At 47.2% G+C, this 12,500-nt stretch overlaps 1 protein-coding gene across 1 annotated transcript in view; it reads right to left on the bottom strand.

Moving 5' to 3' along the window:
* LOC123501860 overlaps positions 1–12,500 on the bottom strand; it is a 19,084-nt gene that overhangs the window by 3,729 nt on the left and 2,855 nt on the right. The window contains exons 2-3 of the mRNA XM_045250897.1: positions 8,393–8,883; positions 195–517 (exon numbers count right to left, since the gene is read on the bottom strand). Of these exons, the coding sequence (XP_045106832.1) occupies positions 195–517; positions 8,393–8,706 (637 nt within the window). The 5' untranslated portion in view covers positions 8,707–8,883. The remainder of the gene's footprint in view (positions 1–194; positions 518–8,392; positions 8,884–12,500) is intronic.

Genomic DNA, 12,500 nt, shown 5'->3' on the forward strand with positions numbered 1-12,500 from the left:
CTACCAATTCCTTTCCAACAGATTTTTTTTTTTTGTCTTCCTTCCTTTCCATATATCATTTATTCTATAGTTTACCTCCCTACCACCACCACTACAATAACAACAACTAATACTACTCTTTCTTCACACCCCTTTCCCTGACCCTCCTTCTCCCCTTCCCCGTCCCCTCAAAAATGTATATATTTACCCCTTACCTGTGACATAAAGGTGCTGGTCATCATAGGTGGACCCCGTGAACACACCTGTGGCCCCTTCAATTAGTTCCCTCAGCCACGTGTTACCGGAGCCTGGGTAGGACGCCAGAGCAATAGGGGGCAGAAATCCTTCGGCTACAAATCCTACTCTGTATCCTTCGCATCCTTGACTGCTTTTGTTGTTATTGTTATTTTTGTTGTTATCTTCGTTCTCCTCCTCTTTCTCCTTTATCTTACGATTCCTTGTCTTCTTTTTCTCCTTCTTTCGCTCTTTTTTAGCCCAAGGATACCTCCACCGTCTCCTCCAGTCCATTTTGAGAGGCCTGTGTGTGTGTGTGTGTGTGTGTGTGTGTGTGTGTGTGTGTGTGTGTGTGTGTGTGTGTGTGTGTGTGTGTGTGTGTGTGTGTGTGTGTGTGGGTGTGGGTGTGGGTGTGTGTGTGTGTGTGTGTAGGATAAGGAGTGGTTGATATTTAGAATTAATGCAAATTGTATAAAATAAAATAAATAGAATAAATAAAAAGTAAAAAAAAAAAAAAAAACATGATGATGATGATGATAATGAGCAGGAGGAGGAGGAGGAGGAGGAGGAAGTTGCGATGGGTGGTGGCAGTCACAATATCCGGTGCCAGAGAGAGAGAGAGAGAGAGAAGCTCACTGAGGAAGCCTCTCAACAAAACTGTGTGATTAAGTCCCTCCAGGACGACCGAGACTTGATCATACAGCACAGAGACGTGTTTGCTGCGGCTCTCAGAGTAGCAGACAGGCTGATAGCGTCAAAACAGCGCCAGACGCAAGTAGCCACACGCTCTCAGGCAGTCAGCGCCCACGCAGAGTCAATTGACGAACACTGGGAGGTGGTTTGTCAGGACTCTGAGAGGTGGAGGACGTGGTGGAGCTCGGATAAACCGCAACAGATCCGGTACGCAGCTGTTTTCTCCACTTCCACCTTCCCTTCGCCTGCCCGGGAAACAACGACCGCTCCGCCTACCTCCACTGCTTCCACCGCCACACAGAGCGACTGTGACACCTCCCCAGCGTCCACTGTCACTCCTTCTGCCACACAGAGTGACTGCTCGGTACTCACTACCACGTCTACCGCCACACAGAGCAGCAGGGACTCTTCCTCCATAAACACAGCGAACGGAGTAGATCGCGGTGCCTCTGTTCGCCCACGAACCTCTCCTCAGACCACTTCAGGAGATTGGAGAAAAAGAAATCTAAGAGGAAGTGCAGCAGGACGCGAGGAGGGTGTCCAGCGAAGGACTGAGGACTCACCAGGCCACCAAGCAGACACAAAAGCGAGCCAAGGCAAAAGTGTGTGAGTACTGCTCACGGAAAGGACACACTTCTGCTACTTGCCACGCCAGAACTGACGATTTACGTCAGGAGCGTCTCCTACAGCGGCTTCTTACGGTGGAAAGACACAGCCACACCCTTCCCACCTGCAGCGCCTCAGCCCGCCCACCCCCTCACTTCATTTCAGTCCTTGCCACAACCTCGCCCACTCCTTCCTCAGCCTGGTATCTGGAATCAGAACCAGGGGCGGCAGTGGACCACCTCTTCACCAGTACCAGCAGTCGGCCGCGGACCCTAACCACCACCTCGGACTAGCAGGCCTCGCTCACTACCATCCCTCACCATGGTACAGCCAGCTTGCCCCGCCGCCAACTAAAGGTCGTCTCTAGCAACGTCCGTGGTCTCCGGACTAACCTTGCAGACTTATACCACAACTGTGTGCAACGACACAATGCAGACGTTGTTGTGGTGACCGAGACATGGCTGAACAGTGAGGTGGAGCCCACGTATGGCAGGATGCAGGGCTTCACCCACTGGGTGAGGAGGGACCGACAGGAGCGAACAGGAGGTGGAGTGGCTGTCTGCTTCAAGGAAGGAATGCAGGCCCAGCTACTCGACATAGACACGCCTCCAATGATGGAGATGATGTACTTCCGAGTAATGCTGGCAGACCGCTCAGCCCTCCTGCTGTGTGCCCTGTATCGCCCCCCGCGACAAGGGCCTGACTCACTCTGTACCTGACTGAGACCTTAGACAACCTGATGATGGCACACAGCTGCAGCCACGTGCTGATTGTGGGGGATCTCAATCACCACCTGGAAAGAGACGCCTACGAGAATCTCCTGAGGTGCAGGGTCTGACAGATCATGTCACCTTCCCCACACATGAACGAGGAGGGACATTAGACCCTGTCATCTCAGACTACCAGGAAGACAAGCTTCAGTGTCATCAGCTGGGGCTCGTGGGCAGCTCTGACCATCACGCTGTACTGACACAGCTGGAAGTGGGCGTGGCTCAGGACGAGGCCACCACCCGCACCATCTGGCTGTGGAACAAAGCAGACTGGGCTTCCCTGCGCCGCGACCTGACCCACACCCCATGGGCCACTCTGCTACAGGGAGGAGCAGAGAGTGAAGCACTTGCACTCACCTCTCACCTTCTCGCCCTCCAGAGACGCCACGTCCCACACAGGGAATACACCACCAGATCGACGGATCAGCCATGGTTTGGCTACCGTTGCCGTGTTGCTGCCGAGGCAAAGTATGCTGCCTGGCTCCGCTACAAGAGGAACCCGACTCGGCGCAACAAGGACCTGCACAGGGCTGCATGCAGGAGGATGGTGGTAACCAGCAAGTGGGCCTTAAAAAAGTGGGAGGAAAGCCTGCGCCGGAAACTGTGTGGCACTGGCGTAGGAAACAAAACTTGGTGGTCTCTTGTTAAGGACAAACAAGGAACTGGCCACCAAGAATCCATCCCTCCCTCAGCAAGCAGGACGGTACTGTCGCCACCAGCAGTAAGGAGAGGGCACAGTTGCTGGCTTCCTTGTTTGCTGGAAAATGAAGGTCGGGAATCCACAGCAGCCACCGCCTCAGCTGGTCCAGCAATGTGAGAAGACTGTCACCATGGTGGAGGTGACGCATCAGCAGGTGAAGCGATTATTGCGGGGCTGGACACACAGAAAGCCACCGGCCCTGATGACATCAGCCCGCACCTGCTGAAGCGATGCTCCCAGGAACTGGCTGCCCCTCTCACCCAAGTTCACAACTTGTGTACGGGAAAACGTCTGGCCTTCAGTGTGGAAGGAGGCTCGAGTAGTTCCTGTACACAAAAAGCTCCAGGACGGACCCAAAAACTACAGACCCATATCCCTGTTGTCAGTGGTGGGTAAAGTGTTTGAGAGGGTCGTGGCAGAGGTGGTGTGTAGCCATCTCAAGGACAATGCCCTCCTCTCAGACCAACAGTTTGGGTTCAGACCTGGAAGGTCAACCTCCGACCTAATGATGCTTCTCACCAGGCATTGGCAGGACGCCCTCGACGACGGCAAGGACACTATAGTGGTTGCTTTGGACATAGCAGGAGCTTTTGATAAAGTATGGCACAACGGATTACTAGAAAAGCTTCGTGCTAAAGGCATCCAGGGTGGCTTGCTACGACTCTTGGGAAATTACCTGCAGGACAGAAGCCTCAAGGTGGTTGTCAACGGGCAAACATCTGAGTCCCTGCCTGTGGAGGCATCAGTGCCACAGGGTTCAATTCTTGGCCCACTCCTGTGGAATATCTACGTGGATGATCTTCTCCAGCTACTGCCAGGAGTCATGGCCTATGCTGATGACTGCACCTCTCCTATACCTATCCACGCCAGGACAGTGGGCGGGCTGCTGAGGCCATCAATCAGCAGCTACGAGTGATAAAGGAGTGGGGTGCTCGCTGGCAAGTGACATTCGCGCCGGAGAAGACACAAGCAATGGTTGTCTCTCGGTCCCCAGCCGCCATGGCAGCAATGGCAGGAAAGTTGTCTTTGGCGCTGCTGCTCTCCCACTCCAAGATGACGTCAAGATACTTGGAGTGGAGGTGGATCGAGGGCTGAGGTTTGACAGGCATGTCAAAACCATTGCCAAGAAAGCCTCTCACAGGATCTCCGCTCTCAGAAGGATCGCCAGTTTCCTCGACAGGAAGGGGAGACTGCTGCTGTACAAGGCACAGGTGCGGCCCCACCTTGAATACGCAGCTCTCTCCTGGATGTCCTGTGCCGCCACACACAGAAGGAGACTGGACAGCATCCAACGCCGCGCCATACGGCTAGTAGATGCTGCACTACCACCTCACCCAGAGCCTGAGCGTCCCCTTGATTCACTGGAACACCGCAGAGACGTGGCGGCGATCGTAGTGTTCCATAAGGCACAGGTGCAAAGAGTGCCACATCTGGCAGGGCTGCGTCATCCTCTAAGAGTCACCGCACGGAGCACGAGAACGGTGCTCAATGGTGGTGACGCCGTAGAGGTGCCGCGATCCCACGGGTGTCAGCATCAACGCACCTTCGCAGGACGCGTCTCCAGGATGTGGAACTTGTTCACGGCCGCGGTGCCTCACGTCCAGGAGATGAACACACACAGTGTCAAACTGATGGCACATAAGTGGAGACAGACACTGCCAACTCCTCTGACACTCTTTGTGACGTGACACTCAGTGTAGTGCAGTGCGTGAATAGTGCTAGTGAAGTGAAACGAATAGTGCTCCATTTACATGCTGACCATCTTGTATATTATCTATTTTTAAGTCTTGTAAATATTGTAGAGAAATAGATTGTAGTACCCTTAGAATAGGTAGCACACGACAGTGCGCCTTTGGGTACATGTTCCTTTGTATTAAGTTTTGTTTAAATAAAAAAAAAAAAAGAGAGAGAGAGAGAGAGAGAGAGAGAGAGAGAGAGAGAGAGAGAGAGAGAGAGAGAGAGAGAGAGAGAGAGAGAGAGAGAGAGAGAGAGAGAGAGAGAGAGAGAGACTCCCCACTTAGAGTTCTGAAAATAGGTTATTGTCGAGGGAAGAGGGAGGAAGGGAGGGAAGAGGAAGAAAGGGAGGGAGGAAGGGAGGGAAGAGGAAGGGAGGGAGGGAGGAAGGGAGGGAAAAGAAGAGGAGGATGAGAAGGGGGGAAGAGGAGGAATACAAAAAGGAATACAAAGGAAAGTCAAACAGCAACAGACCTCTATGTCCTTGCCAGTGGCGTTCCAAGGTTACCCAGGGACGCCAAGCAAAAAAATTGTATCTGTCCCTCAGAACATGCGAGTAAGAGAGCAGCGAGTTTGAATCAGGGAGCCTCTTCGGGATATTTCAAACAGCCAGAGCTATGTGCAGTGACTGATCATGTCAAATCGAATGGAAGTCGTCCTTACATTCTTTGGCAGGTTTGGGGAGCAAATACATAGTTTGTCTAACTGTAAGGAGCGCCTCTGCTCCTTGCAAGGGTGTGGTAACTATACTTTTAACTAGCTACAGGAAAGAGAGGCAGGGCAGCACAGAAGAAGGTTCCTCTTCACCCACCACTTACACCAACTTGCGCTGTCATGGAAATAGTTCGGAAAAAAAGTACTATGCAGTATGAAAAACATCGAATTTTTAGATGGAAGGATGAAAAGAAGTTTTACTATTCACGCTGCGGTGGAGGAGGAGGAGGAAGAGGTTATCAATTGCTTGCATGACTGTTACAAATAATGTGTTCTCTCTCTCTCTCTCTCTCTCTCTCTCTCTCTCTCTCTCTCTCTCTCTATCTATCTATCTATCTCTCCCTCTTATAACAGACGATAGCAAACGAGAGAGAGAGAGAGAGAGAGAGAGAGAGAGAGAGAGAGAGAGAGAGAGAGAGAGAGAGAGACGTACCATAATGATCATAATGTTTATTAGTTGATCAATGCTGTACGGTAGTTTGGGATGCTGCCAAAAAGGGACAAACCATGAGAACCGTGCTTCCATAACCAAAAAGGATAACATACCAGTATATGTAAAAATAAACAATATCACATCAACATTTAACAGATAAACTCTTGAGATATCTACACACGATCCCAAGTTTTATCAAGGGGTTTATGAATTAGCTAGTATTATTGTTTGTTTACGTTTTTTTTTTTTTTTTTTTTTCTCATTTGGTATGCAGGAGATACTCATGACACCCGTTAGTCTGTCCCGGCAGCGACCCAAAGTATCATACGGCACGGAATCCAAAACTACTAAGCAGTAAGCAGAAAATCAAACATTGAGAAGGATATTGCTTGAGGAAAACATAAGAAAGACAAAACTTAGCCAATATTCAATCAATTTTGAAAGAGAAAAGACAAGAGAAGAGAAACATGGAAAGCGCAGTAAGATGAAAGCAACATCTTGGATAAAGTAACCACAACAAACCCGGCCAGATATTCTACTAAACATGCATAATCAGACCTCATCACGTTGTCATTTGTCATTTCCTTATCCACCGCTATGTTTATCTCCTTATCTTTCCCTCACTGTTATCATGACGGTAATTAAGCGGTACAGTATCTTTTTAGGACTGGCACCTCTGTGGGCTTTTTCATTATCATTATCATTGCTGTTTTGTTGCCAATGAATGGTGTCCCTCCTACATGCATGTAAATCAATACATTAATAGAAATGAATAAACAATTAGTAATAAGTACATATTTTTTCCTATATATTGTAAAATCTCAATCTGCATTTTCCGGTGATTAGAGAGGAAAGGTAAGAGGAGAAGACAAAGTGAGGAAGGAGAGGGGAGGAGAGGAAACAAACGAAAGTGAGAAGGAAAGGAGAAAATAATGTTAGGGAGGGAAAAAAAGGAGGATGGAAAAAAAGTTCAGGGGACTAGGAGGAAAAACTCGTCACTCGAGAGAGAGAGAGAGAGAGAGAGAGAGAGAGAGAGAGAGAGAGAGAGAGAGAGAGAGAGAGAGAGAGAGAGAGAGAGAGAGAGAGAGAGAATAACCTTATAACTCTCCTTTCGACAAAAAAAAGACCTTATAACTTTGCTTTAGACTCAAAACACAACTTCCTTTTATACCCAAATTCTAAAAACTTCCCTTATGACTAAAAAAAATAATCAAAACTTCTCTTTACACTAAAACATCCGTTATTACTTCCCTTTACACTCAAAACACCCCTAAAACTTCTCTTTATATTCAAAACATCTTAAGAACTTCCCTTTACACTCAAAACACAATCATGATTTCCCTTTATACCGCAAAACACTTAAAACTTCCTTTTGTTCTTTAAAGCAAAACACCTTTATAGACCCTTTATACTCTAAACATCCTTAAATTTCCCTTAAAAAAAAAAACTTATGACCACCCTTTAAAATTTCAAAAACCCATTAAACTTGCTTTAAAGAGTCATAACTACCTTAAAACTTCCCTTTAGAATCCAATCACCCATATAACCTTCCTTTACACTCAAACACACCCTGAAAACATTCCTTTCTAAACTAGGTCACAACACCGCGCACGTAATCTATCAATTTTCGCAACGGAGGACACCTCAGAACATTGAACTGTATTTCCGTCTCCTGTCCAGCGTCCCGGGCCGCCGTGGCTGACCGACGCAGGCACCACAGCACTGCCAGGCAACACAACCACTTTTCTGCGCCAAATGCCTTCCTCGTCTGCCATTATTGGGTTAACATGTGGTGACGGGGCGTATGTGTGGTGGTTTGCGGTGGGAAGATGGTAGGGTAAAGGATGGAAAGAGGAAAAAAAAATGATAGGAGAAAAGGAGAAGATTGGAGGAGAAGAGACGATGATGGGAGGAGGAAAGAGGGAGAAGGGAGGAGAAAAGACGGTGGAGAATGGTTTAAGGGATGCGTAACAAGGAAAAGGAAAGGGAGAGAAGGAAGGAAGAGGAGGAAACACATAAAGAAGTGAGAGGATAACAAATAAGGATGCGAGGAAGGAGAGCAAAGAGAAGGAAACGGAGAGAAAGAGGGAAGTGAGGAAACAGCTAGGGAGATAAGACGAGGATCGAGATAAGGATTAGAGAATGGCAGCAGAGGAGGGAAGAGAAGGAGAAAAAGAGTGAAGGTAAGGAAATGGTGAGGGAAATGAGAGGAATGGAGATAGGGATTGGAGGAGAAAGGCCAAGTGATGGTAACAGAGAGAGAGAGAGAGAGAGAGAGAGAGAGAGAAACAGGGTGAGAAAAGAGGGGAAGGATAGGTGAAAAGAAAGTAGATGATAGCAGAGGAGAGAAGAGAAGGTTGGTAAAGATCGAGAGAAGAGAGAAAACAGGGAGGTAAGGAAGAGATAATGATGATGATGATGATGATGATAAAAATAATAATAATAATAATAATAATAATAATAATAATAATAATAATAATAATAATAATAACAATAATAACAACAACAACAATAATAATAACAACTCACCTTACAGTAGTAGTAGTAGTAGTAATAGTAGTAGCAGTAGTAGTAGTAGTAGCAGCAGCAGCGGTAGCAACAGAAGTAGTAGTAGCAGTAGTCACAACACCACCACCACTATCAAGGTATTGGTGGAGGGGCTGGGTGAGGGGCGGGGAGAGGAGGAAGAGGACATTCCACCCCACCACCACCACCATCACCACCACCAGCACAAGTCTTGAGGTCGTGGTGGAGGTGGTGGAGGCTGTGACGTATCTAAAGTAGATCCACCACCGCCGCCACATCCGCCATGTTTGACGCCACCATGCTTCCATAGGCCACATTTCCACTCGTATTTAGCCTCCTTCTAGGCGTCAGGTGGTGGGGAAAGCCATGAAGAGCTAGTATGTACTCTCCCATACGTATAGATAGTGTGTATGTATGTAAAGCGACAGTTGGTTGTAAGCGTGTGTTTTCAGTGTAACATCATCTGTTCCAGACAGTGGCTACCTTCGTACACCCTGTGGAAAATTGGTTTGTAGTCAACATGAGGTTCTGGTTCGGTAAAGAATTATTTCTTTTTTTTTTTTTTTAGCAAGAAAACGTTTAAGTAGTAGCAATACTAGTAGTAGTAGGTAAATCTTACCAATAGCACCTCCTTAAATATTTACAAAATACCTCCCCCTTACCCCTGAGCAAGCCTGAGGGCACGTGGAGAATCGAGGGTTTTGGAGGAGGGAGGTAGGTGGGAGGAGGAGGAGGTAGTAGACACCTACCGAAACAATAACTTACTCCCAGTGAGATCTAATAGCACTAGTTCAGGAGGTGCTGTGAACCTCCCATCAAAGCTAGTTGTGATCTCGTTGAATGTTTCCCTTTGTGTCTCACAACTCAAGGGGGTAGTCACAGCCTACCCTCTAAAGACAGCTCTCCTTCTTCACACAAAACTACATGCACTTACCACACATACACCCTTCACTCCAAATCAAAATTTAAAAGAAAAATGGGACCCAAAATAAACAACGCCTCGGAGTCCCCTCTGGGAGGGACCAAAATGTCCCCAGGTCGGACACCTCTCCTGTTGAAGACCACAAATGCCTTGACACCTCCCTCAACTTTTTCTACATTAACTTCTGCAACATTCGCGGTCTTAGATCTAATTTTCAATCTGTGGAACACCACCTCTCCTCTACTAAACCTCATCTTCTTTTCCTCACCGAAACACAGCTGTCTGAGGCAACTGACAGTAGCCCTTCTCTGTTCCCTCCTACTTTCTCTATTCTCATTTTCATTCCAAAGCTGGATGTTGCGTCTATGTACGCAACGACTTAACTTGCTCTCGTGCCCACGCTCTTGAGTCTTCCGAATTTTCCACCATCTGGCTACGACTTAACAGTCACTCTCAAACTAAATTCATCTGTGCTGTTTATCTCTCCCCTAACTCTTCTGACTATAGTAATTTCTTCGACTACTTAACTTCTAAAGTGGAGCACATTCTGTCCCTCTACCCTTTCGCTGAGATTTCCATTCTTGGAGATTTCAATGTTCACCACCAGCTTTGGCTTTCCTCTCCTTCACTGACCACCCTGGTGAACTAGCCTTCAACTTTGCTATCCTCCATGACCTAGAGCAACTGGTGCAACACCCTACTCGTATTCCTGACCGTCTTGGAGACACGCCCAACATTCTTGATCTCTTCCTCACCTCTAACCCTTCTGCTTATGCTGTCACCCTTTCATCTCCGTTGGGCTCCTCCGATCACAATCTCATTTCTGTATCTTGTCCTATTTTTCCAATCCTCCGCAGGATCCCCAAAGCGAAGGTGCCTCTGGCGTTTTGCCTCTGCCAGTTGGGGGGACCTGAGGAGGTATTATGCTGATTTTCCCTGGAATGATTATTGCTTCCGTGTCAGAGACCCATCTCTTTGTGCTGAACGCATAACAGAGGTGTTAGTATCTGGCATGGAGGCGTACATTCCTCATTCTTTTCTCAACCTAAACCTTCTAAACCTTGGTTTAACTCAGCCTGTTCTCGTGCTATACATGATAGAGAGGTTGCCCACAAAAGGTACTTGAGCCTTCCATCTCCTGAATCTCATGCACTTTATATCTCTGCCCGGAATCATGCCAAGTCTGTTCTTCAACTTGCCAAACACTCTTTCATAAATAGGAAATGTCAAAATCTTTCAAACTCAAACTCTCCTCGTGACTTCTGGCATCTAGCCAAAAACATCTCAAATAACTTCACTTCTTCATCTTTCCTCCTTTATTTCATCCTGATGGCACCACTGCCATCTCTTCTGTCTCTAAAGCTGAACTCTTTTCTCAAACCTTTGCTCACAACTCCACCTTGGACGATTCTGGGCTTGTCCTCCCTCTCCTCCTCCCTCTGACTATTTCATGTCTACAATCAAAATTCTTCGTAATGATGTTTTCCATGCCCTTGCTGGCCTAAACCCTCGGAAGGCTTATGGACCTGATGGGGTCCCTCCTATTGTTCTCAAAAACTGTGCTTCTGTGCTTGCACCTTGCCTGGCCAAACTCTTCCAACTTTGTCTATCGACTTCTACCTTTCCTTCCTGCTGGAAGTTCGCCTACATTCAGCCTGTTCCTAAAAGGGTGACCGTTCTAACCCCTCAAACTACCGTCCTATAGCTTTAATCTCTTGCTTGTCTAAAGTTTTTGAATCTATCCTGAATAGGAAGATTCTCAAACATCTGTCACTTCACAATCTTCTGTCTGATCGCCAGTATGGCTTCCGTCAAGGTCGCTCTACTGGTGATCTTCTGGCTTTCCTTACTGAGTCTTGGTCATCCTCTTTTAGAGATTTCGGTGAAACTTTTGCTGTTGCGTTAGACATATCAAAAGCTTTTGATAGAGTCTGGCATAAAGCTTTGATTTCAAAACTGCCCTCTTACGGCTTCTATCCTTCTCTCTGCAACTTTATCTCAAGTTTCCTTTCCGACCGCTCTATTGCTGCTGTGGTAGACGGCTACTGTTCTTCTCCTAAACCTATTAATAGTGGTGTTCCTCAGGGTTCTGTCCTGTCACCCACTCTCTTTCTATTATTCATTAATGACCTTCTTAACCAAACTTCTTGCCCTATCCACTCCTACGCTGATGATACCACCCTACATCTTTCCACGTTCTTTCAGAGACGTCCAACCCTTCAGGAAATTAACAGATCACGCGGGGACGCCACGGAACGCCTGACTTCCGATCTTTCTAAGATTTCCGATTGGGGCAGAGAAAATCTAGTAGTTTTCAATGCCTCAAAAACTCAATTCCTCCATCTATCAACTCGACACAACCTTCCAGACAACTATCCCCTCTTCTTCAATGACACTCAACTGTCTCCTCTTCCACAATGAATATCCTCGGTCTGTCCTTTGCTCATAATCTTAACTGGAAACTTCACATCTCATCTCTTGCTAAAACAGCTTCTATGAAGTTAGGTGTTCTGAGGCGTCTCCGCCAGTTTTTCTCGCCCTCCAACTGCTTACTCTGTATAAGGGCCTTATCCGTCCCTGTATGGAGTACTCTTCGCATGTTTGGGGGTTCCAGTCACACAGCTTTGCTTGATAGGGTGGAATCGAAAGCTCTTCGTCTCATCAACTCCCTCCTCTGACTAACTGTCTTCAGTCTCTTTCTCACCGCCGAAATGTTGCATCCCTTTCTATATTTTATCGCTATTTTCATGGTAACTGTTCTACTGATCTTGCTAACTGCATGCCTCCCCTCCTCCTGCGGCCACGCTGCACAAGGCTTTCTTCTTCCTCTCATCCCTATTCTGTCCAACTCTCTAATGCAAGAGTTAACCAGTGCGCTCAATTATTCATCCCTTTCACTGGTAAACTCTGGAACTCCCTCCCTGCATCTGTATTTCTGAGTTCCTACTACTTGTCTTCTTTTAAGAGGGAGGTATCGAGGCATTTGCTCCCCTAATTCTGGCTGACGGTTTTGGCACTTTTTGTACTTTTTGGAGAGCCAGCGCTCAAGTGGGCTTTTTTCTAACTTTCTTTTTTTTACCCTTGGCTGGCCCTCTTCCCTACGTAAAAAAAAAAAAAAAAAAAAAAATTTGTTCCCAAAAAAGTCTACGAGCCCCCTTATCCTAAACTAACTGGGGCTGCACCCCCCAG

The sequence above is a fragment of the Portunus trituberculatus genome, chromosome 10 (assembly GCF_017591435.1).
Source record: "Portunus trituberculatus isolate SZX2019 chromosome 10, ASM1759143v1, whole genome shotgun sequence".
NCBI classification, from domain to species: domain Eukaryota; kingdom Metazoa; phylum Arthropoda; class Malacostraca; order Decapoda; family Portunidae; genus Portunus; species Portunus trituberculatus.